This window comes from Protopterus annectens, chromosome 11.part0 (assembly GCF_019279795.1).
Source record: "Protopterus annectens isolate FY-2018-M chromosome 11.part0, PAN1.0, whole genome shotgun sequence".
Taxonomy (NCBI): domain Eukaryota; kingdom Metazoa; phylum Chordata; order Ceratodontiformes; family Protopteridae; genus Protopterus; species Protopterus annectens.
Window position 1 is genome coordinate 164,235,074 of NC_056745.1, and position 26,911 is coordinate 164,261,984.

Genomic DNA, 26,911 nt, shown 5'->3' on the forward strand with positions numbered 1-26,911 from the left:
AACTCCAAACTCTGGGGTAGAGTCGAAGGAAGAACTGCAATGGGGTGTGGACTAATAGTCGTCTGTTGAGACGGACTATGTAGCATCTGGGCCAGTGCCTGTGATTTTAATAATCTACTGTCCACCCTCTCTAAATCATGGTCAGAAAGCCTGGATGACCTGGATGATCGGCTCCGATGGCTCCGTTCCGAGAGGAGAGGAGATGCCGGAGCCGAGAATATCGGTTCCAAGGAAGGGGACCTGGACCTCTTCCTCGAAGGAACCATCAGAGCCGACGAAACTATGAAAGCTGTCGGAGCCGACAACTTTTCGGCACCGACAGAAAGTTTCGATGCATCGGCTCCGGCCGGAGCCAATACAGACATAAAAGTAAGGGTGTCGGAGCCGGTCGGTGCCGACACCGAAGCCTGAGCCACATGGTGGTCGGAACCGATCGGAGCAGACACCGAAGTGACCGAACCAGAATCGGAAGGTTTGTGTAAACCAGGATCGGCTCCAGCCGGAGCCGATCTCGACTCTGAAAGAGTCGGAGCCAAGGCCGCAGGCTTGGACACAGAAGCCTGGGCCTTGGAAGACTTGGAAGTCTTGGTTGGAGCCGACTTAGCCGGAGAGCCCTCCGGTTTAAGTAGGCCCCTCAAAATAAGCTGGTTTCTCCTTTCCTGCAGGACTCTCTGGCTAAAAGAATGACATATCGCACAGGAGTCCTGCAGGTGGAGAGGTCCCAGGCAGTATAAGCAAGAAGTGTGACCGTCTGTCAGAGACATCTTCTGACAGCACGAGTCACACTTCTTAAAGCCTGAGACCCTTTCCTTAGACATGGTGTAAAAAAAACACACACACAACACCTGTCCAAGAAAATATTATCCCAAAATTAAAGAAACACTAATCTCTCACATACACACACACACCCTAACAAGGGGGGGGATGGGATGGGAGAAGGCCTGACTAAAAACTTTTAAGGAGAGAGGGAATTCTAGTCAGAACGGAACTAAAACTAGTCTAAAACTGTTAAAATTAAAGTTTAAATAGAAAAAGGGGCAAAAACAGTAGTGTATAAATCACTTACCAGGAGCTGGTAAAAGGAGGACCTCATCAGCTTAGCGGCAAACGAGATCTGGGTACTTACCGCCTTGCATCATGGGATATGGAGCTGCCTCGAGCTGGTAAAAGTGACTCTCGAGCTTAGCAAACCCATCAAGCAAGAATGAAGGCGAGATTGACAACTTAACATTAAAACCAGAAACTTTACTCCATTAACAAACACCTTCAGTAAGTGCTTTCGTCTCTACAAATACTGAGACTTCATCAGACTTTAGTCTTATTTCCAGGCTTTATTATTTTACTTCACAAGTTGGTTTGGTTTTACTGTTGTTTTTGTATTTTTTTTTTGTTCATTACGATAGAAAACCAGTTGGGATCAAGAAGTTATTTCTTTACCTATCTGAAAAGTACACAGTAACCAATTTAAGCAAAAGTCATAGTTGAAAATGTATTTGCAAGGTAAACAAATTTAGCAAAAACATCAACCATAAAAAGAAAAAAATGCTTTATATTACATAAATGTTACAGGCTACCTGGTAATTTAATTATGGCATACAAAGAAAGGCATCTAAAGATGACTTCTGTATATATCTGACTAAGACCCTCTGAAGACCAGGGCACATTAAAGCTCAGTGGTGACTCCAGATTAAGAGCTATGCATATACTTAGTTTTTTTTTTTTTTGAAGGCCCAGGTCTCTTGGTAAACTGTCAGAAAATAAAGGGAAACCAGTAATGCAATGTTTAAAAAATGCAACCTTTGAACCCTTGGTCCATGCCTGTAGTTTTTATATGTCGCGGGTCTTCCAAGCTCATGTGTGGAGACAACAATTCAACATAATTTAAATTTATTAACATGTTGATTCTGTTGGCAGACAGCCGACTACATCATATAAAACAAAGATGAGCAGCTACCAGCATAATACATCTAAAAGACATGTAATAAATGATGAATTCAGACTTCCTACCTTGAAGAAGCTTTTCCTTGTTGTACCTTGTTTCACCACTGCAACAGAAATACACAATACCATTTTTAACATTGGTAAATCAGGCTTTATTGAAGTCTGTTCATATCTATGGAATAATTATAGTTCAGAGGTGTCATCATAATTGCTGGTGAAAAAATGCATATTTGCACAGTTTAACAGAACCATTTCAAAATAGCCAAGGGTATTAACATGATTCTGTCTACAAATATCTACAGAGTATCGTACATGCAATGTACTATATATTCCATGTTTTTGTCAGGAAAACAATTTAAGATATACTATTTTCATAGAAAGGCAGAGGATACAGCTATTAGCAGCTTAAAATTAAACCAGCTGTTATGACTTAATAGTTACTTAATTGGGAAGATGCAAAACAGATACACAAGAAATGATCCTGCTTATTTCAAGCCCTGCAAAAGAACATTTGCCTGCACAGCACCAGATGGAACTTTGATTTAGTGTCATCATACAGAGCACTGCAAGAGTACAGCATGCTACTACTTGACACACAATTTGTAACAGCATTTTATTCTGAATACCAGTGGTATGGGAACTTGCATAAAAACAGACAAAGGCAATGGGTTTGAGTCATATAAGAAGATTTCCAACAGAAAGTTCCATGAAACAGATAACCATACCATTAAGAAATGAAAAGTGGCCATAGGAAAAAAAAATGGGAATGAAAAGCTCTCCGGAAGGCGACAAAGGAACTAAATCAGCATTTACTATGCAGGTCAACTTAGTATCATATTTACTATATATATTTAAAAAAATCAACAATGTAATATTATAGTGAGCACTCACATGTTACACACAACAATTCTCAAAAGGGATGTATGTGAAAAAAGAGCAACTCATGAGGAATGATTATGTGGTACACTGGACAATCTGCTTACTGTCTGGCAAGAATTACTGTAGGCCAGCAAAATGATAAAGGGGGGGGGGGGGCAAAGAAAACTAAGTGGACAGCTTCCCAGTCATACAAATGAATAGCATATTACAATGAAGATACAAGCAGTTATATTACCTTGAACTAAAACTGTACAAAAAGTAAGCAGTCAATGACTTACGAGAGAAGGTGCCAGGAATTTGACTCTGTTCACTAATCTACACCCCTCAACAGAAAACTCTGGAATAAAACACATCTAGATCCATGGATGCCATGGACCTTCTGAAGAACTAATATTTTAGTTTTCATTAGAGCTTCATTCACATATTTGAGGAACTTGCTGACCTGACCTGCCAGGCCTATACGTCAGTATTTCATCCAAACCTTGTTGCAATAAAGAAGTGGTAGCACTTTGAATTCTGTAATTTGTGGATGCCACACAAGTGCATGGCTGCATACAATATAACAAGAAACATGCAAAGACACACACATAACTTTTAGCATGGGCCCCTCTACTGTAGAAGGCTAGACAGAAAGTCATGTATGTCATTACTTAAAACCAGTTTAAAATTATCATTAAATTACAAATAAAGCCTTATATACCCTAACAGATTCCTCCAACACTGCAAGGGATCTTAGACAAGCAGAGCTAAATGACAGCCAGGGTACTCTAGCAACTTGCTGACCTGACCTGCGAGGCCTATATGTCAGTATTTCATCCAAACCTTGTTGCAATAAAGAAGCGGTAGCACTTTGAATTCTGTAATTTGTGGATGCCACACAAGTGCATGGCTGCATACAATATAACAAGAAACATGCGAAGACACAAACATAACTTTTAGCATGGGCCCCTCTACTGTAGAAGGCTAGACAGAAAGTCATGTATGTCATTACTTAAAACCAGTTTAAAATTATCACTAAATTACAAATACAGCCTTATATACCCTAACAGATTCCTCCAACACTGCAAGGGATCTTAGACAAGCAGAGCTAAATGACAGCTAGGGTACTCTAACAACTGCTGGCACACTGATGCAGAGGTAATGTGGCGATATATTCTGCTGGTGACCTAGCTTAAAGAATGGGTTGGGCTGCTGGTGGGTCAGTGTGAAAGAAGGGCCATTGACTGTATGGCTCCCAAGACAGAGTTGAAGTTCCCATACAGAACAAGTACAAATACACAAGTTTCAAACGAAAAGTCTATTCTGTCTTTAATCAATTTATTAGTTAAGGACATGAATTGCTTACCAGATCTTACAACATTTTGATTTTAATACAACCTAGTTAGTAATATAGCTCATTTGCCAAGGCAGAAAGTACCACAGTTCCACTACCTTCTCACAGTGCCAAGAAAAATGCCTTTGTTTGTTATGTTTCTTCTAAATTTAAACTTCAGTGATCACAGATTTCTTTTAAGCCTGAAGCATTCAAATAGGAAGCCACTAGCAGACATTATACATCCTGAAAGGGTCTCCTCTAATGCTTCAACAGTTCAAACAAGTAAAGCTTTGTTAATCTTTCATAGTAACATAACCCCTTCATGTTTTCTAGTTTTTGATAAGCATTTTTGTACATGTTCAATTTTTCAATATATTACTTCAGTAACAAGATTACATTACAAATCTATCATACCATTTGGGCTCCCAGACTTCAGGAATTTTAAAATACATTCTTAAAAGGGATATCTGTATGTAAATGAAAACATTAAAAATTATCTACCATTACTCCAAATTTTATGTAAATATCAACTCTTTCCAACTCATTTGGTCTGTCACTGAATGCCATAATTAGTAGGGGCAAGTAACAGATTTTCTCTAACATTGACAGACATATAGTTTGCCTCTGGTCATTGATTAAAAGGGCATCTTAAAGGAGCTTGCACTCCACAGCTGTGGACAAAATCTCTCCTATATAATGTGTTTAAATTACACAGAAGAAATGTTCAAGGCTGTTAGACAAACACTGAACTAATGTCCTAGGACAGAGTCTTGTAGAACGCTCTTGGCCACTGTATTCAATCCCCCACATTTTTTCCTAACTCAATGCATTATTGTAGTAAGTTAACTGGCTATTGATTCAATCATCAATCTAGAAAAGTCACAATCTGTATTTTTTATAAGCAGTTTGTGATGCACCACATCAAATGCATTTTGAAAAAGCAACATAAATGATGTCAACAGAACGACCACTGTTTGAGACACCAATTATGTTATTACAGAAAAAATTATTTCCAAAGCTAGTATGCCTTTTTGAAGTATATTTGTGTCATCAAACTTACACTTAGGACTACTGGTTTACCCACTAATTTTCTCATAATTTTAGTGTTGGAAAGGAGGCTTCCATGTCTATAAGTCCTTGGATCGCATATATCTCCCTTATTCATATACTAGCCCTTTTCCACTAAGTAGTAGAATGACTCCACAGAAATACCGTTTATATAAACGTTTTAAGAAATTCAGTAAGCAAATTTTCAGTTTTTTAATGCCTCTATTACATTTGTTATTAATGCCCGACTTCCCAGTAAATAATTTTTCAGTACAAGTCGATACATTAGTGAGATTAGTGGCAGCAGCCTCCTCTGAGAGCACCTTTTGTGTTTTAGCATCAACTGAACTTTCTTTTAACTTTCTTTTAGGTTCTTGACTCCTCAGTTTGTTCATTTTGATTTCTTTGTTCTGCCATTTCTGTCTGTACTCAAATGTCTACAGTTGACTAACTGGGGAATATACAAGGATATGACTTTTGACTAAACTTATATTTCAGCTTTTGCTCTAGAACAACCTGTTACATGCAGCCGAATTATCAGTCCTTGGACACTACCCTCTTCTAGCAATTCCCAAAAATATTCTTTGACTACTCATTTGAATATTCTTTGAATTAAGGACGATGTCTTTTACTCTGAAGATGATTCATCTTCCTGAGCATTACTGTTTTATGGGAACTAGTAAACACTGCTTTCGATTTATTCTATTGCTTTTCATACTGACCAGTCAACTTTTTCTTCAGCAGACAGGTACTGCTCAGAAGGGTCTTGTGTTTCAGATCACACTGCTCTCTTTTGGATTACAATTAAATTTGCAGTTTTGTGATTATATTCTGAGTATGAACGCCATTGGGCTGAACCCTGATGCACATCCAATCCCACTGGAAACTCCTCAGAGTCTGAACATCATTCATACTCATGTCAATGGATCCTTGAACATATGCTGCACAAATTCTACCAGCATTTGTATGACTCTGAACCAGTGCAGGACTGCCAAAATCAGCTTTCTTGAAACCTTATTTCACACTTTTCTCAAAGTCCAGGAAAGCCCAGTTAGACTCATTCCCCATCTCTAGCTTCGTCTCGACTATTGGGTCAGTTGTGCTGCAGCCTTATAAGAATCCAAACTGCTCAAATCCCAGCTAACGTCCTTCTACTCTGTGTACTGTTTATCAGTCATCCTCTCCAGAACTTTCATGTGTGTGATACGTCTATACTGCTCACAGCTGTAAAATGTCCCATTTGCTCTTGTACACTAGCATTAGAATGTTTATTCTCCAGTCAACTGGAATACACCTTTCTGTCCATACGGTTATGAATACCCTCTGGAGCCATTTCTTCCGTCAATTCTCCCAACATTTTGATCACATTCACCATGACCTCATTTGAGTCTGCTGTTTTGCCTGACTTCATTTTTCCCTAGCACTGTTCTTACCTTTCCCAGGGTGGCCTCTTCCTCTTTCACCGTAGGCTGAGTCTGGAGTAGTACAGTCTCAGTCAGTTTTTCTTAATTCAGAAACTACTCCTTCCACCTGCCTTTGACGTCCTGTGGACTGGTGAGCAGGCTGTTGCAGACATCCCTTATGAAGGGTGCCTATCTTCTTTACCTTTCTGTCTAACTTTCAAGCTGATGGAGATTCTTTGTGCCATCTGTTGATTCACTTTCCAAATGATGGTAAAGTACCTCTGATGCCCTGTTCTTGGCCATCACAATTGCTATCTTAGCCTCTTTGTAAGCCAGCCAGTTTTCCTTCTCAACCTGGTCTGTCTTTTCTATCTCCCACTTTTTCCTGCACTCCTCTCTTTTGTGGACTCCTTGGCCTTCTGTAGTCCACTATCAGCTTTCCTTATGAACCTTAATTCCATACCTGGCTCAGATGAGTATCTGTTCTATAGTTTACACACATGCTGTTTTGAGGAGCTGCCATTCTTTTTCAACTCAACCCATTTCCTCTTCTTCCTGGGGTGCTAGTGCCCCAAGTACTTCTGTGAACTCTTGTGCTTTCTCTCAAGTCAACTTCCAGGTCTTCAGCCTAGCCTCTGACATTAAGAGCTTTCACTGACCACAGCTTGCAGTTGACTGTGGTGGTTTATGTTGTGAACTGACTGTTTCACTGGGAAGAACTTTGCCATCACTGACTCTATCCCAGTGCTCCCTCCCTTCTAGGAAGAAGTCTGCCACAGTTGTTAGTTGGTCAATCTTGTAAGTGCTCTTGCAACTGTTTTTCTTGACGAGTCATGTGTTGGCTACATCAAGCCAAGTCTAGACTGGCCTCTCCTTCTTTAATCTTTAGGCCTTACTGATGTGGATCCAGTCACTCCTGATATCCTGTTTTACCTGCCCCAGTATGTGCATTCAGGCCCCTCATTATCAATGCCAATTCATGGTGTGCTGCTTTATTGAATAGGTCCTGCAACTGCTGCCTGACTGCACTCTTTTTCTCACCATCACAACCCTGCTGTGAGGCATAAGCTGATATTATGAAATACTGCCCTAACCTTACAATGGAACCTGAATGCCACAAGTCTTTTACTAATTCTGACAACATTCCTCATGGTTTTTTGAAGCCTCTTCCTCACCAAAAATTCCAAGTGGCTTTGCTACATTGTCCTTCCACCTTGACTCCTGGATAAAAAGAATGTCCAGTCTTCCTCCTTAAATCCTGTCATCCATTTCCATGCTGTGTCCCATCACCGAACCTATATGGAGAGTAGCAATGTTTAGTTCATGTTTGGTAGGCTTATTATTTTTACATCCAGCTTTCGATCAACCTGTCACAGGTAACCCAAATTTGGCAACTGGATACTGGGCAACTAGTAACTTATTGACCCATGACTGCTGGGATTTAAGGTGGACACACACTGGCCAACAGGGAAACAGAGACTCCTCCCACCGATAGCATGGGTCACTGGTGTAGGTTATTGTAGGCTGGGTATTCAAACCATTTAAAACTGGCAAATACCAATGGTCATTCACCTACAGTCAGTTTTTTAAACCAATGAGTGGCTAGTTCTGACATGGCTCAGTCCAGGATTCATTTTCTCCTATCTAGAGGATACTGTGCTCCACAGCTGATGCCCAAAGTCATTGGTCTATATAAATCTTCCCCCAATAGGCACCATTTAGAGTTTGTGCTGCTGCCACCACAACTCAGCAACTCTATTCTTGGGCAAGTTTGGCGTGGAAACACCCAGCATGTTTTTGGGTAGAACACCACAGAGACAAGGCGAACATGCACACTCTACACAAGCACTGACAAGAGGTCAGGCTTCAACTTTGCACCTTGCGCATGGGAGGCAAAGACCTTAAACATTATGCCAAGTATATCTCCATTGCATTCATGTTCACTACAGTACATTATTTTCCAAACTGTTAAGTGCTCTTTAATAGACTGTTTTCTCACCTATTTAAAAATTAAACTGATTATTCCAATTTTCAAGACGACGTCTTAGAATTTGAACACCCAATTGAACTGCTGACATGCCTTAACCCTCCCTTATATCCAAGGTCTCTGAAAAAGTTGCACCTATGCAGACATTCATAATTAACCACTCAAGATCTCTTCGACCCATGCCAGTGTGGTTTTATATCAACACACAATGAAAACAAGCTTTACTTGGGTGCTGGGGATCTCCTTATGACTACAAATCAAAGGTTATGTTCTGTTTTTACCCTCATTGGTTTGTCAGCTGCATCTGACACAGTAAATCATGGGACTTTTATTACGAGTTTAACAGTATACTGTAACTTTTCCTACACCATGCCTGACTGATTATCTTTTGCTTCTCAGTCAACTAACAGGGTGCAGTGTTATGACTCAATTCCTCTTGTAGTTACCATGTGCAGTATGGAACTTCACTGGGTTTGATTGAAGATCAGTTTTTACTCACTGTGTATGTGCTGCCCCTTTGAGAGACAAAGGGGTAGAGTGAAAGCAAGTTCAAGAGAGATAAAGACAGAAACAGAGATAGAGCAAGAACGACATAGAGACAGAAAGTACAGTTGTGTACATTTACCATAAATGTAGATGTACAAGTGTATTCACTGTTGCAGTCATTACATTTGGGTTATCTGCTTGCAGAAGCCCTCAGTCGGCCTGATTAACAAAGTCTTGGGTCCTGCGTTGGTTGCTGTCCCTTCTTCCATGACGTCAGGTCGTCAGGGGGTATAAAACATGCAGCCGACACCATTACATCAGTTTTTCTTGCCCCAGATGTCAGGTGCCCCCTAATGGGAAGCAATTCAATCTATAAATACAAGGATACACCTCCAACAAAAAAGCAAATACACCAAAAAGTTTTTAGAGCATAGTAAGTGAGACTAGAGGTATAGACAAAAGAAGAAAGGGGGCTGGAAGGAGGGTAACCAGGACTGCAACAGTGAATACACTCGAACATCTACATTTATGGTAAGTTTACACGAAGTACAGTTGTGTACACTTACCATAAATGTAGATGTTAGAGTGTATTCACTGTTGCAGTCATTACATTTGGGTAATCTGGCAGGTTGCCCTCAGTCGGCCTGATTAACAAAGTCTTGGGTCCTGCGTCAGTTGCTGTCCCTTCTTCCATGACGTCAGGTCGTCAGGGGTATAAAACATGCAGCCGATGCCATTACATCAGTTTTTCTTGCCCCAGATGTCAGGTGCCCCCCAAATGGGGGAGCAAATAAAATTAAAAACACAAAAAATATACCTCCAATCCCAAAAGCAAATACACCAAAAGGGCTTTTAAGCATAGTGACAGAAAGTAGAGATATAGCCAGAGAAAAATAGGGGGCTGGAGGGAGGGTAACCAGAACTGCAACAGTGAATACACTCGAACATCTACATTTATGGTAAGTGTACACAACTGTTTTATGTTCTTCGTGTTTCACTGTTGCAGTCATTACATTTGGGTAGATTCCCAAAGCTATGGTAGGGTGGAGGGAATTTTACAGCATTAGGACCAGCTATAAGGCCGTGCAGGACAGCAGTGGCAAAGCCAGCTCTGGATTTAGAAAAAAAAAAAAAAGTAAATGGTAATGTTTGGTGAACGTATGAACTGAGCTCCAGGTAGCAGCTTCTAGAATGTCCCTGGTAGGAACACCTCTAAGAAAGGCTGTAGAAGTAGATGCAGCCCTGGTGGAATGGGATCTGATCCCCTGGGGGATAGTTTTTCCATGGTGCATATAGCAGAACAAATACAATGGCTTATCCATTTGGAAATAGTTTGCTTTGAAATAGCATTTCCCTCTGCCCCTGCAGCAAATGCCACCAGTAGTTGTTCAGATTTTCTTTGAGATTTTGTCCTGTTTAAGTAAAATCTAAGTTGTCTGTGTACATCCAATGACTGCAGAATCCACTCCCCCTTGTTCTGTGGATTGGGAAAGAAAATTGGCAAATGAGTGGTCTGATTAAGAGCCACACTGGATACCACCTTAGGCATGAAGGATGGATTGGTCCTGAGAGATACCCTGTCCACATAAAAAATGATGAAAGGCTCCACTGCCATAAGAGCCTGTAATTCAGAAATCCTTCTAGCTGAAGTGACTGCTAAAAGGAAAGCTGTTTTCCAGGAGAGAAATTTTAAGTCTGCAGTAGCAGCTGGCTCAAAAGGATGGACAGTGAGTTTTTCCAATACAAAATTGAGGTCCCAGGCAGGGGTTGGAGCTCTCCTGGGTGGTCTTAAGTTTTTGGCCCCTCTGAGATACTGCTTTAGCAGAGGATGAGAGAAGAGGGGAGGGTCTGTGTTGTAATGAGCTGAAATGGCTGACGCATGGATTTTTATGGAAGAAAAGGACAGGCCCTTGTGAAGCATCTCAGTTAAGTATTGTAAAATATGAGGAATATTGAGCACTGCTGTGCTTATCCCTGGAGATCAGTTCCAGGCACAGAATCTTTTCCATTTGTCAGCATAAGATTTTCTAGTACTAGGCCTTCTTGCCTCCAAAATGACATCCATCACAGGTTTGCTGAGGGATGCTAAGGGTGAATTTAGGTGATTAGCCATACTGCAAGATTCAAAGTTTGTTGCCGAGAGTGCAGAATTTGGTTGTTCTGTTGAGACAGCAAGTAAGGTGTCTGAGGCAGGTGCCACAGTGGAAGGTATGACACAATGTGCAGGAGTGGGTACCAGTGTTGGCGAGGCCAGTCTGGAGCAATCAAAATCATTTTTGGTTTGTCCTCTTTGACTTTTAGTAGAACTTTGGAGAGCAGAGGCAGAGGGGGAACGGCACAGACTGATAGATTTTTCCAGCTGAAGGATAGAGCATCCACTTTCCAGGCTTTTTTGTGATGAGTTCTTGTGCAGATTTGTCCAACTGATAGTTCTGGGGTGAGGCAAAAAGATCTATGTCTGGACTCCTCCATTTGCGTGTCAACATGTTGAAAATCCATGGTTCCATTTTCCACTCGTGTGGGTCCATGAGATTTCTGCTTAGTTCGTCTGCCAGAGTATTCAGCTTTCCTGGCAGGAATTGAGCTTGTAGTTGTATTTGATAGGTCAAGGCCGTGTTCCACAATGCCATGGCTAGTCTGCAAAGGGGGTAGGAGTGTGTACCCCCCTGCTTGTTTATGTACCACATAACCGTGGTGTTGTCTGTCTTTATCATTAATTGTCGTGGATGAAGGTAGTCCTTGAAGGCTGTCAGTGCATTCCGTCAGCTAGCATTTCTTTTTGATTGATATTAAGGTGCATTTGATTTGGGCTCCATTTGCCCTGAAAGCACTTCCCTGCCAGACGTGCCCCCCACGTCTGTAGTTAGGGTTTGGGCGGCTGGGGATGGTGTGAATGGCAGTCCCTTGTTTTCGTGGCAGGCCTCTGCCCACCATAGGAACTCTAGTTGCAGGCAAGGTATGATAGGAATCATTGTTTCCAGGTTGTGACAATGCTGACTCCATAGACTTTTTAAGTACCACTGAAGTTTCCTCATATGCAGTCTTGCATATGGAATTAGAAGAATGCAGGAGGCCATGAACCCCAAGGCTTGCAGTATTTGCCTTGCAGAAAGCAGGGTTTTTGTGGCCACCTGTTTGAAGTAAGTCTCCGAATGAATTTGTTTCTCTGGCGTAAGGAAAGCCATCTGGACAGTTGTATTCAAAATTGTACCCAGGAATGTAATTTTTTGAGAGGGTACCAGTTGTGATTTCTTTTCATGTATAGTGTACCCTAGACAAGTCAGAACCTTTTTTACAAACGTCGGATGGTTAAAAGAGTGTCCTTGTTTTCTGCCTGAATTAGGCAATCTTCCAGGTATGGATATATTTCAATATTCTTTGTCTGCAAAATGCAATTACTGGAGCCAGGCACTTTGTAAAGACCCTGGGTGCAGTAGATAAGCCAAAGGGCAGTGCAGAGAACTGGTAATGCAAGTAGCCTGCTTTGAAGCGGACGTATCTTCTGCAAGATTCCCCGATTGGGATACGCAGGTAAGCCTCTTTTAAATCTAGAGTTGTCAACCAGACATCTTTGCCTAGCATAGGAAGTAACTGGTGAAGAGTTAGCATCTTGAATTTTGGAATGCCCAGAAAGGTGTTTAGAGTAGATAAGTCCAGAACTGGACGCCATGATTTGTCTTTTCTGGGTACCAGGAAAAGTCTTGAATACAAAACCTTGTCCCTTTTCCTCTTTTGGAACTGGTTGAATAGCCCCCATGTTCATGAGTGAAAGTACTTGTTTCTGGGCCTCTGCCCACTGACTTGGGGGCAGGTATGGCCATCCGTTTGGAATTGGCAACATGTGGAAATGAAATCTGTATCCCTGGGATACTATATTTAAAACCCATTTGTCCTGGTTTATAAGTTGCCAGTTTCTTGCATGAAGAGCCAGTCCCCCCCCCCCCAAAGGGGCGGCTAAAAGGTAAGTGCTTGGTAAGTGTAAAGGGAAGTCACTGAGACTGCTTACCATAGGGAGGTGTTGTTGCTTTGTTCTAAAGGTCCTTGTGACTGAAACCTGGAGCCTTTGGAATGTCTGGGTTTGACTTGAGTGGCTCTCGAAGGAACTGGAAAGGACCAGTTCTTAGTAGGCCAGTGCCTACTAAATCTTGGAGGTTGGACTTGTAAGAAATCTTTCACAGTTTGCATAGATTTAGCTTTACCTTCCATCTTTTTTAAAACTTCTTCAGCCTTATTACCAAAGAGACGGTCCTGTTGTAAAGGAGCATCCAACAATTTTGCTTTAATATGATCAAGCAGACTTTGCTCTTTGAGCCAAGCATGCCTTCTTAGCACAGACCCAGTTACAGCAGCCCTGTAAGAGGCCTCCAAAGAATCAAAACCACATTGCAAAGTATGTCTTCCAACTTGTTCAGCTGAATGCAATAAATCCTGTAAATCTTTATTTTTCCACAGTCAGAAATTAACATAATTTTCTGTTTAAGCAGTCCCATGATATGCTGTTGATATTTTAGCATATGAAATTGACAGTTTAGGCAGTTTAAAGCCCTGACTGCCAAGGTTACAGAAGTGTAAACCTTCTTACCCAATCTATCCAGCGCCCTGGAATCTTTATCAGAAGGGGTAGGATTTTTAGCAGTAGAAGCCTTAATGCCCTTGGGACGCTGAGAAATGGTTTCAGGATCTGCAATAGGATTTTTGAAAAGGAGTTTGTGGGAGTCAGGAACCCTGTAGTATCTGTCTGGCTTACAAGGAGCCGGAGGCAGAGAATCAGGAGCCATACTAGATTCTGAAAAATCATCAACAACAATGTCTAGAACAGGAGGTATAGCCAAAGGCCTATGCTGAGGAAGAAGAAGGAAATCCCTAAGCCTCTTTTTGGATTCAGAGGAATCCTGACTTTCCCAGTGGAAATGCTCCCTTAAGGTATGTAAAGTTTCCCCAAAAGAGAAATCCTCAGGCGAAGATGCAGAGGGAATGGAATCCTCTGCATCAGCGTCCTCATAAGTAGGTATGAACAAAGCCAGTTCATTGGAAGAGTCAGAAGAAACAGAGTCCTGTTCAGAGGATTCATAGTCAAATTCAATCCTAGGCCTCTTGGGGGGGGGGGGGGGTTGATTACCCCTGATTAGAGTAATTAAATCCTCAGCCATTTTGATCATTGTTTTTTAGGCATAGGGGCCTGAACATGTGGCCTGGGCGTTGGATTTTTGACATAGATCGAGATTTAGGCCTTAGCACTGAAGCTGGAGGCTGTTTAATATGCAAATCTGTAGGCCTGAAAACACCCTCAGAAGCCGGTGCCTGCTCAGTGGCTCCGGACCCATCCAAGGTAGAGACATCCGCGGGTTCCATATGTGAAGCATCTCGCGGCATACCTGACTCTGAATGGGTCTTAGTAGTGGCCTGCGAATAAGAAGTAGCGGGTATCAGGGGCTGCGAAAGCACCTCAGTGAGTACCGGCTAACTGACGACTGGCTTAGGAGAAACGTCGTCAGCAGTTTTGGAACTCAAAGGCCTATCTCTGTCTTTTTCTTTGCGTTTTTTCGGTATTCCTGTAGTTGGATGGCTAACCAATGTCATTTCTGGATAATTAAACCGGGAAGTGAAATATTTTGAAGCAGAAATGTACCGATGGATAGTGCGCTGATTAAATAAAGCACAAAACCGACAGCAAGGTACATCATGGTCAGGGCCTAGGCAAGGAATACAGTACAAATGAAAATCCTTATGAGGTATTTGCTTCCCACAAGTAATACAACTATTAACTTTTACTGACATTGGTAAGGAGCAAGAAAAAGTTTCCCCAACGGGGTACTTGGCTTTAAGTTGAAGACTTCATTTCTGAAACTCAAAAACGAAAATTTCAGGAGTCGGCTGACCGGCACTTGCGAACTGCTTCTGCTTCGGGCACAGCTCAGCAAGACAGACGGATGTAATGGCGTCGGCTGCATGTTTTATACCCCTGACGACCTGACGTCATGGAAGAAGGGACAGCAACTGACGCAGGACCCAAGACTTTGTTAATCAGGCCGGCTGAGGGCAAACTGCCAGCAGATTACCCCCAAATGTAATGACTGCAACAGTGAAACACGAAGAACATCTGCTTGGGCAGTGGGTGAGAGAAGAGGGGAGGCTCTGTGTTATAATGAGTTGAAATGGCTGAGGCATGAATTTTGATGGAGGAAAAAAGCAAGCCCTTATGAAGCATCTCAGTCAAGTATTGTAGAATCTGAGTTAAATTAGGCACTGCTGCGTTCATTCCTTGAGATTGGTTCCAGGCACAGAATCTTTTTCCATTTTGCAGCGTAAGTTTTTCTAGTACTAGGCCTTCTTGCCTTTAAAATGATATCCATCACTGATTTACTGACGGATGGTGAAGGACAGATTAGGTAATTAGCCAGACTGCTTGGTTCAGGGTTTGCAGCTGAGGGTGCAGAATCTGGTTCTCCTGCTGAGACAACAGGGAAGGAATCTGAGGCAGGTGCCATGGAGCCAAGCGTGACACACTGCACAAGAGTGGGTACCAGTGTTGGTGAGGCCAGTCTAGTGCAATTAAAATCATCCTTGGTTTGTCCCGTTTGATCTTTAGTAATACCTTGGAGAGCAGAGGCAGAGGAGGAAAGGCATAAACTGATAGGTTTTTCCAGCTGAAGGATAGAGACTCCACTTTCCAAGCTAGCTTGTGGGGAATTCTAGTGCAAAATTTGTCCAGTTGATGGTTCTGGGGGGAGGCAAAAAGGTCTATATCTGGGCTCCCCCATTTGCTTGTCAACATGTTGAAAATCCTTGTTTCCAGTTTCCACTCATGTGGGTCCATGAGGTTTCTGCTTAGTCCATCTGTCAGTGTATTTAGTGTTCCTGACAGGAATTGAGCTTGTAGATTCACTTGGTAGCTCAAGGCTGTGTTCCACAATGCCATGGCTAGTCTGCAGAGGGGGTAAGAATGTGTACCCTCCTGCTTGTTTATGTACCACATGACAGTGGTGTTGTCTGTCTTTACCATTAGTTGTCCTGGAAGAATGTGGTCCTTGAAGGCTGTCAGAGCATTCTGCACAGCTAACATTTCCTTTTGATTTATGTGCAGGTGCATTTGACTTGGGTTCCATTTGCCCTGAATGCACTACCCTGCCAGGTGAGCCCCCCCCCCCATGCATAGTCTGATGCGTCTGCTGTTAAGATTTGGGCGGCAGGGGGGTAATGTGAATGGTAGTCCCCTGTTTTGGTTGCAGGCCTCTGCCCACCAAAGGAAGTCTAGGCATAGGCAAGGTATGATAAGAATCCTTGCTTCTAGATCCTGTGAATGTTGACAACATAGGCTTTTGAGATACCATTGTAGTTTCCTCATATGCATCCTTGCATATGGAATTAGAAGAATGCAGGAGACCATGAACCCCAAGGTTTGCACTATTTGCCTTGCAGATAGCTGGGTTTTTGTGGCCACTTGTTTGAAGTAAGTAGTCAAATGAATCCGTTTCTCTGGCATGAGGAAAGCCATCTGGGAAGTTGTATTCAAGCTTGCTCCCAGGAATATAATTTGTTGGCAGGGTACTAGGTGGGATTTCTTTTTGTTTATGGTGAACCCCAGACAAGTCAGTACCCTTTGAACAAAGGCCAGATGATTCAAAAGAATGCCCTTGCTTTCTGCCTGAATTAAACAATCGCCCAGGTATGGGTATATTTGAATATTTCTTTGCCTGCAAAATGCAATGACTGGAGCTAGGCACTTTGTGAATACCCTGGGCGCAGTAGATAAGCCAAAGGGCAGGGCACAGAACTGATAGTGCATGCAGCCTGCTTTGAAGCATAGGTATCTTCTGCAAGACTCCCGGATAGGGATGTGCAGGTATGCTTCTTTTAAGTCTAGTGTTGCTAACCATGCATCCTTGCCTAGCATAAGAAGCAGCTGGTGAAGAGTCAGCATTTTGAATTTTGGAATCACAAGAAAGGTGTTTAGAATAGAAAGGTCCAGGATAGGACACCATATATTACCTTTTCTGGTACCAGGAAAAGTCTCAAATAGAAACCTTGTCCCTTTTTCTCTTCTGGTACCAACTGAATAGCCCCCATGTTTAAGAGAGAGAGTACTTGATTTGGGGCCTCTGCCCACTGATTTGGGGGTAGATCTGGCCACCCACTTGGTGATGGTAATGTGTGGAAATGAAATCTGTATACTTGGGATACTATATTTAAAACCCATTTGTCCTGGGTAATGAGTTCCCAGTTTTTGGCCTGCAGACCAATCTTTCCACCCAAAGGAGCATTCAGTTGGGAAGTCTTTGGAAGTTTTAAAAGTAAGTCATTGAGACAGTTTTCCATAGGGGGGAGTCTTACTACTCCCAGGTTTGGGTGAGGAACCCCCCCACTGCTTAGTTTTGTATGTCCCTTGGGACTGAAACCTGGGGTTTCTACTGTGTCTGGGTTTGGCTTGAGAAGACCTGGAAAGGATCAATTTTAGAGGGCCAGTGCCTACTAAATCTAGGAGGCTGAACTTGTAAGAAATCCTTAACAGTTTGCATAGATTTAGCTTTATCTTCCATCTTTTTAACAACTTCCTCAGCCTTGTTGCCAAACAGGCGGTCCTGATTTAAGGGAGCATCCAACAATTTAGCTTTAACATGATCAGGCAAACCTTGCTCCTTAAGCCAAGCATGCCATCTGAGCACAGATCAAGTAACAGCAGCCCTGCAAGAGGCCTCTAATGAATCAAATCCACATTGCAAAGTATGTTTTCCAACCTGTTCAGCAGAATGCATTAAATCCTGTAATTCTTTATTTTCAGCACAGTCAGGAATTAACATCATTTTCTGTTTAAGCAATCTATTAACATGTTGCTGATACTTTAACATATGAAACTGGCAGTTTAAAGCCCCAATGGCCAAGGCTGCAGAAGTGTAAACTTTCTTACCCAATCTATCCAGCGCCCTGGAGTCTCTATCAGAGGGGGTAGGATTTTTAGCAGTAGAAGCCTTAATGCCCTTGGGTCCCTGTGAAACAGTCTCTGGATCTGCAATAGGATTTTTAAAAAGGAACTTCTGAGAATCAGGAACCCTGTAATATCTGTCAGGTTTTCTGGGAGCAGGAGGCAAAGAATCAGGGGCCAAACTAGATTCCGAAAAAGCATCATCAACAATGTCTAGTACAGGAGGAATAGCTAAAGGCCTATGTTGAGGCAGGAGTAAGAAATCCCTAAGCCTCTTTTTTGAATCAGCAAAATCCTGGCTTTCCCAGTGGAAATTCTCCCTTAGAGTGTGTAAGGTCTCACCAAAAGAAAATCCTCTAGAGGGGAAGCAGAGGCAATAGAGTCATCTGCATCAGAATCCTCATGAGTAGATAAGGGCAAATCCAGATAATCAGAAGAATCAGAAAAATCAGAATCCTGTTCAGAAGATTCATAAACAACTTCAGTCCTAGGTCTCTTAGAAGGGGGAGGTTGGCTTCTCCGGATTAGAGTTAAAAGATCTTCAGCCATTCTGATCATTTGTTTTTTAGGCATAGAGGCCTGAGCATGCGGCCTGGGCGTCTGTTTCTTAGGCATGGTTCGAGATTTTGGCCTAAATGAAGAAGGAGGCTTCGGTTTAATATGCAAGTCCGTAGGCCTGAATACACCCTCAGAAGCCGGTGCCTGCACAGCGGCTCCGGACCCATCCAAGGAGGAGACATTTGCAGGTTCCACAGTTGAAGCATCTTGCGGCATACCGGACTCCGAATGGGTCTCAGTAGAGTCTTGCGAGTCAGAAATAGTGAGTATCAGGGGCTGCAAAATTGCCTCAGTGAGTACCGGTGAACTGGCGACTGGCTTTGGAGAAGCGTCGTCGGCAGCTTTGGACCTCGGCGGCCTGTCTCTGTCTTTATCTTTGCGTTTTTTCAGAATCCCGGTCGTCGGATGGCTAACCAACAAAATTTCTGGATAATTAAACCGAGAACCAAAATATTTAGAAGCAAAAATGTACCGACAACGGATAGTGCGCTGATTAAATAAAGCACAAAACAGACAGCAAGGTACATCGTGGTCAGGGCCTATGCAAGGAATACAGTACGAATGAAAATCTTTGTGAGGTATTTGCTTTCCACAAGTAATGTAATTATTAACTTTTACTGACATCGGTAAGGAGAAAGAAAAAGTTTCCCCAATGGGGTACTTAGCTTTAGTTGAAGACTTCGCTTCTGAAACTCAAAAATGAGAAGTTATGTACCTACCATAACGTTCCATGTTAGTTGTCTTCTCTCGCCTTCTTTCTTGCTTGATGGGTTCGGAGCCAATCCTCGGCTCCGACTCGGCACTTGCTAAGCTCGAGAGTCACTTTTACCAGCTCGAGGCAGCCCCATATCCCATGATGCAACGCGGTAAGCACCCAGATCTCGTTTGATAACAAAAGGCAATAGCACCTAGCATAATAACTTCCCAAAGGAAGAAAGAAGGAGAGAAAAAACCTGAAGGATGGTAGAAGGACCAGCTTTGTATGGACTTCAGAAGCATAATTCCTTGCAGAGAAAGGTCTGTCCAGGCCTGGGGGAAGGAGGGAGGGTCGCAAGAAAGAAGGCGAGAGAAGACAGCTAACATGGAACGTTATGGTAGGTACATAACTTCTCAATGTTAAGTTGTCAATCTCGCCTTCATTCTTGCTTGATGGGACCGCGTCCCTAGCACCTCTATCCTGGGTGGCTCAATGGAACAGACTCTTGAGAACTGTAGAGCCAAAATTAGAAGTTATGTACCTACCATAACGTTCCATGTTAGTTGTCTTCTCTCGCCTTCTTTCTTGCTGGATGGGTTCGGAGCCGATCCTCGGCTCCGACTCGGCACTTGCTTTAGCTCGAGAACTCCTTTTACCAGCTCGAGGCAACCCTATATCCCATGATGCAAGGTGGAACTACCTCAGATCTCGTTTGGCAGCTAACTAACCCTGCTAAAGATAATCCTAACAGAATTAGGAACAAAGGTTCCTCAAAGAAATCCTCATAACAATGATCCGGAGGAAACAACTAATAGGAACTCTTCAAGATCTGTCCAGGCCAGGGGGAAGGAGGGAGGGACGCAAGAAAGAAGGCGAGAGAAGACAACTAACATGGAACGTTATGGTAGGTACATAACTTCTAAATGTTAAGTTGTCAATCTCGCCTTCATTCTTGCTGGATGGGACCGCGTCCCTAGCACCTGTATCCCGGGTGGCTCAATGGAACAGACTCTTGAGAACTGTGGAACCAAAACTGGCCCTATCTCTGGAGGCCAAATCCAACTTGTAATGAGAGACAAAGGTATGAGGCGTGGCCCAAGTAGCCGCTGCACAAATGGTATCAATGGGTAGTCTATCCTGAAAGGCTGCAGAAGTGGATAGACTCCTGGTTGAGTGCTTTTGGCTTAGAAGATAGTTGTTTGCCTCTGAGAGAGTACACATAGGAAATGGTGGAAGTCAACCATCTGGATAAGGTCACTTTAGAAACTGGAAGACCTAACCTGTTTTCTGCATAGGAGACAAACAATTGGTCCGATTTTCTAATTTGTTTAGTTCTATGCAAGTAGTACCTGAGCTGACGATGGACATCCAAAAATGCAGTTTCTGTTCAGCTCTGTCAGAATAGTTAGGAAAAAGACTGGTAGATCTATAGATTGGTTAATATTGGTTTGAGATACAACCTTGGGGAGAAAGGAAGGGTTAGTTCTTAACGAAACTCTGTCCTTATGAAAACCCAATTAAGGTGAACGAATACAGAGAGCTTGAATCGGAAACCCTTCTTGCAGAAGTGACAGCCAGTAAAAATATAGTTTTCCACGCCAATAACTTCAAAGAACATGAAGCAGACGGTTCGAAGGAGGTAGTATCAAGGATGCCAACATTAAGTTTAGATCCCATTGCGGAGGAGGATGCTTTATAGGTGGTTTTAGGAGAAAACTCCTCTCAAAAAGGCCTTGCATAATCTATGAGACATAATGTTATTGTCATGCAAGCCAACATGATACTTGGAAATAGCAGCCAGTTGTACTTTGACTGTAGATGAGGATCCTGAATGAAAACCTCCGCCAGGAAATCTAAAACAGAATGTACGGGAGCAGTAAAAGGATCAATATTCCTGAGTTTGCCCAAAAAAACGCCGCCACTTGCTAGCGTAATAGTCCTAGTGGACTTCAAAGAAGACACTAAAATGTCTCTGACTGAGTCAGAAATCATTGGTAGCTTGGCTAGGAAAGGAAGTGGAGCAACCAAGCAGTGAGGTTGAGAGAATGAATGGCCCGGTGCTGCTGACCCGACTGGTGGATCAAAAGATCCGAACTGGGTCCAGATGCCAGGGCTGCACCAGAAGGTGACGATGCAGAGACGGAAACCAAATTTGTCGAGGCCAATATGGAGCAATGAGGATCAATTTGGCTCTCAAACGGTGGCTTTCTGAATGACTTGTGGAATCAATGGAAAGGAGGAAAAGCATAAAGAAGTCCCCGAGGCCAATCCTGGGTTAGAGAGTCTCTCAGGGGTTGGCCTGGAAGGGAAATAGAGTGAAATAGTCTGGGCACTTGTTGTTTTGAGGTGTAGCGAAAAGATCGCAACAAGGAGTGCCCCACTTCAGAAAAATCTAATCCACTACAGATTGATTGAGAGACCACCGTGAGGCATCAGAATAGATCTGCTCAGCCTGTCCGCCAATAGGTTGGACCTGCCGGGATGTCGTTGCTATCAGAAACCGCTGAGAAGAGATCGCCCATTGCCAAAGTCTGAGAGCTTCTCGACATAACGGATAGGACCTGGTTCCGCCTGTTTGTTGATGTACCAGACCACGGACATGTTGTCCGCTTGTACTGCAATAGTCCCGTGGGAAGAAAGTCGCCGAGGGCTTGCAACGTTAAAAGCACTGCTCTCATCTCCAGGACATTTATGTGCAGATGGTATTCTATGGGTTGCCACCCCGTGGACCATCCTGCCCTGATAATGCCCCCACCCGATCAGAGAGGCATCCGAGTGACTGTGGCAACTGGAGGAGGGGGAATAAAGGGTCGGCCCTGATGAAGAAGAGGGAAGATATCCACCAGTCCAGATGAGCCCTGCACGACTGTGTTACTAAGATTTCGCGGTCTCATCGGAAGATTGTGGTACGACCACTGCGTGAATAACATCCACTGCAAGAGACATGGAAGCGAGCCAGTGGTAGAAGAACAATGGCTGCAGCCATTAGACCTAGAACTTTCAGGACAAACCTGGCTTTGATCTTGTTGCTTTGTAACAGAAGCCGAACAAATTTTTGGATGTCCTGAATTCTTTGATCTGTTAGTCTGGCTAACATTTTGACGGTGTTTAACTCTGCGCCTATAAAGGTGATAGATTGGCAAGGCAGCAGAGAAGATTTTTCGAAATTTACTGAAATTCCCAGTTTCCTGCAAAGATGTAGGGTGTAGTCTCTGGACTGAAGAAGCTGACACTTGGTGGTGGCGGAGAGGAGCCAGTCGTCCAAATAAGGAAACACCTGGAATCCCAGACGTTTCAGGTGAGCTGTGACCACTGCCATGCATTTGGTGAACACTCTGGGGGCTGAAGTGAGGCCAAAGGGCAGGGCTCTGAATTGGTAATGACTGGTCCCTAGCCGAAAGCGGAGAAACCTTCTGGAGCATCTGTGAATCTTTATGTGATAGTACGCATCCTGAAGGTCTATAGAGCACATCCAGTTGTCCTTGCCCAGAAAGGGTAGAATGGACTGAAGCGTGACCATCCGGAATCTTGCCTTCTTGACAAATCTGTTTAGATTGCTCAGGTCTAATATTGGTCTCCAATCTCCCGTACTTTTGGGGACCAAAAAGAATCTTGAGTAGACGCCGGATCCTACTTGGTCTGCCGGCACTGTCTGGACGGCTCTTTTTTCTAGGAGTTTTGAAACCTCCTGTTTTGCCAAATCCCTTTGACCGGGTGAGATGTCTGGAAGGGATTGAAGAGGTACGGGAAACCTTTCAAGGGGATCTTGTAACCCTCGGATATAATAGACTGTACCCACTTCTCTTGGGATAGGGATTGCCAGGCTACTGGGTACAGTGAAATCCTTCCCCCGACTGCCTCCAAGGGTGGACAGTCGGGCAACACCTCAGGGATGCTGAAAAGGCTTCTCAGGAAGAGACTCCCTGTTGCCCTGGTTTTGAGGACCCCCCCTGCCTCTAGGGCTAAGGCCTATTATTGTTACCCCTCTGCCTCTGGAGGTAAACTGACCACGTGTGTCCGTGTAGCTCCTTGGGCTTTACGGAACCACATCTTCCCCTTCTGACCCTTGGGATATGGTCTAGAAGGAGTGGAAAATTGGACTCCAACGGCAGAAAGAGTTTTACCGTCCTGCTCACACCTGGTCAAGGTATCCTTCACCTGAGGTCCGAACAAAGCCGAACCATCAAAGGGGGTATTAGTGAAGGACGCCTTAAAGGGGTCCGCAAAATTACACAGCCGCATCCAGGCTTGGCGTCTAAGAGCAACTCCTGTGCCTGCGGCTCGCTCCATCGGCCGCATAAGATATGAGCCGCATGGAGGAGTTAGATATGGAATTCAGGATAGCAAGCTGTGAGGCAATCTTTTCCTGAGCCCCAGCAGCAGAAGGATCCTGGACTACTTCACCCAGTTCTTTGAGAATATCTCACTGACGCCTGGTGAAGTGACAAAGGTAATTCAGCGAACGCATAGCAAAGGTCGCTGAAGAAAACATCCGCTTTCCATACCTGTCCATGGTCCTAGAATCCTTATTAGGAGGATGGACAGGTACTGAAGGATCCGCCAGTTCCTTCTTACTGGCCGCTGCCACCACCATAGCATCCACAGAGACACCTTTGGAAAGGAACTGTTTATCCGAAGGGGCCGTAATGAACTTGGATGGTCTTCTAGGGACAGGTTCCACAGAATCTGGAGCCGCCCACGCCTTCCGAGCCACTACCTGCATAAGTGGGTCGAAAGGCGGAGACACCCAGGAGGTGGAGGGTCGGGATCCAAAAGCCTCCAGGTATACCGACTCATCCTCGGAGGGGTCAATGGAGGCCAATTCCCCTCTGTTTGAGAAGCTCAAGGATGTCTGAAAAGGAGACATCCTCAGAGGGGACCGGAACCCTCCGACTCATCTAAGTCGGTATCAGATGTAGTAGACTCAGGGAGTCTGTGTGTTTCCTCTTACGCCCTCTTCCGAGGGGTTCCCTGCAGGATCAGGAGAAACCTCGAAGAAGAGGAAATTCCCAGTGGGGAAACCTGGGGCGATGGATCCCTGGGCCTGTGAGCAAGAGGCTGGCAAGAGGCATCTGCAGGCACTGATGAGGGAGGAGCTAGAGGGATGGACCGCTGACCAGGCTCAGAGGCCAGGACACTCCTCATCACCTCAAAGGCTCCTCCCGGGAGGCCGGAACATCCCCATCCGAAGAAACAGGAATGGTCGGCTCCAAAGAGAGAAGGCTCGAGGCCGATGTCGGCGCCGAGCTTACCAAAGCCCGAGAGGGAGAGCGGGTCGGACAAGGGTCCAATGCCACTAGCCCCTCGGAGCAGACAGTGGAAACCCGATGACCGGATCCTCCAAGGAAGGTCTCAAGGAGGAGATCGGAGCCGAGGACGGAGCCGAAGGATGTATCGGCCCGCATCAAACAGTCGCTGTCCCGAAGCTCCGCCCAACTCTGGTGTGGAGTCGGAGGAGGAAGTTCAAGGATTGGGGCTATAGCCAAGTCTGTTGAGACGGGCTATGGAGCATCTGGGCCAGTGCCTGAGACTTCAACAGCCTGCTTACCACCCTCTCCAAATCGTGGTCAGACAGCCTGGAAGATCTCAAGATCGGCTCCGATGGCTTCGCCCGACAAAAGAGGAGATCCCGAGCCGAGTGGATACTCAGTATCGGGGCCGAGATCTCTACGGTCGAAACCATCGGAGCCGAAGTCCCTTGAACTCCAGATGGAGCCGAGGATATCTCTGCCCGATGCTGGATAAAGTGTCGGGTCCAGCCGGAGCCGACAAGGCCACAGTAGTCAGGGGATCGGAGCCGCCGCACCGAACCCACTACTTGAACAGAAGATGTATCGACTCCAGCCGAGCCGGCGTCGGCCACGGAGCCGGAGCCACCGGAGGAGGCTTGGACACTGTAGCCTGAGCCTTCGGTGGCTTATGAGGTTTTCCTGACCCTGATTTAGGAGGAGAACCTTCTGGCTTAAGTAAGCCTCGGAGGATGAGCTTATTCCTCCTTTCCTGCAGGACTCTCTGGCTAAAAGCATGACACAACGCACAGGAGTCCTGCAGGTGCAAAGGCCCAGGCAGGTAAACAAGAAGTGTGACCATCTGTCAGAGACATTTTCTGACAGCACTGGTCACACTTCTTGAAGCCTGAGACCTTGCCTTCTTTGACATCCTAGAAGGAGAAACACAAACAGTCCCAACAAACACACAAATTAATCCCTTACACAAACACACAGGAAGGGAATAACCAATGGGGAACTAGGCCTGACTAAAGAACTTTAGACTAAATTTTATAAAAAGTTTGAAAGGAAGGGAATAGGGTGGGCTGTAACTAAGTACAGACTAAACTAACACTAACAGGGAAAAATAAACCCCTAACTACACTTTTTCTTATTTCACTAAGAAAAAACTTACCTCAGCTGGCAAAAGAGACCTCTTTCGCTAAGCGGCAAACGAGATCTGAGGTAGTTCCGCCTTGCACCATGGGATATAGGGTTGCCTCGAGCTGGTAAAAGGAGTTCTCGAGCTAAAGCAAGTGCCGAGTCGGAGCCGAGGATCGGCTCCGAACCCATCCAGCAAGAATGAAGGCGAGATTGACAACTTAACATCTGGCTCTATCCCTGGAGGCCAAATCCAATTTGTAATGGGAAACAAATGTATGAGGAGTGGCCCAAGTGGCTGCTGCACAAATAGTGTCCAAAGGAAGTCTAGCTTGAAAAACTGTGGAAGTGGCTAAGCTTCTGGTTGAATGTGCTTTAGGTTTCGAGCACAGCTGTTTTCCCCTGAGCTGATAAATTTCAGAGATGACAGAAGAAAGCCATCTAGACAAGGTCACTTTTGAGACAGGAAGGCCTTTCTTGTTATCAGCATAGGAAACAAAGAGTTGATCGGATTTCCTGAATTGTTTTGTTCTGTCCAAATAATATCTGAGTTGGCGGTGGACATCAAGATAATGCAATTTTGTTCCGATCTGTTTGCATAGTTTGGAAAAATACAGGGAGATTAATAGCCTGATTCAAATTAGTCTTTGAGGCGACCTTAGGCAAAAGGTCGGATTAGTTCTCAATGATACCCTGTCTTTGTGGAAGACCAAATAGGGGGGGTGAACAGATAGAGCATGAAGTTCAGACACCCTCCTAGCAGAAGTAATAGCAACCAGGAATAAAGTTTTCCATGAAAGAAATTTCAGGAACAAGAAACAGCTGGCTCAAGGGAGGAAGAATCAAGGATGTCAGCACTAAATTTAGGTCCCATTGAGGAGGAGGACTCCTAACTGGAGGTTTTAGGAGGAAGATTCCTTTCAAGAAGGCTCTACAAAGCCTGTGGGACATAATGTTGTGATCTGCGAACCCGATATGAAAGTTCGAGATAGCGGCCAATTGAACTTTGACTGTGGAGGAAGAGGAGCCCGCGTGAAAAATCTCCGCTAAGAAATCCAAAACTGCTTGTACTGGAGCAGTGAAGGGATCAATATTTTTGGCTTTAGCCCAATAAGAAAAACATTTCCATTTGCTAGTATAAATCCTCCTAGTGGAGGATTTTAAGGAAGCTACTATGATGTCTCTAACAGGGTTAGAGATCATAGGAAGCCTGGCTAAGGAAGGAAGTGGAGCAACCATGCTGTGAGGTTGAGAGAAGGGACAGAACGGTGCAGCTGACCGGATTGGTGAATCAGAAGATCTGGCACTGG

General features: G+C 44.2%; 1 protein-coding gene across 2 annotated transcripts in view; it reads right to left on the reverse strand.

Moving 5' to 3' along the window:
- The window catches only part of TIGAR (TP53 induced glycolysis regulatory phosphatase), a 558,949-nt gene that overhangs the window by 419,347 nt on the left and 112,691 nt on the right, over positions 1 to 26,911 (reverse strand). For both annotated transcript variants that reach the window (XM_044087567.1, XM_044087568.1), the window contains one exon: positions 2,008 to 2,045. In XM_044087567.1, coding sequence (XP_043943502.1) covers positions 2,008 to 2,045 — 38 coding nt within the window. The remainder of the gene's footprint in view (positions 1 to 2,007; positions 2,046 to 26,911) is intronic.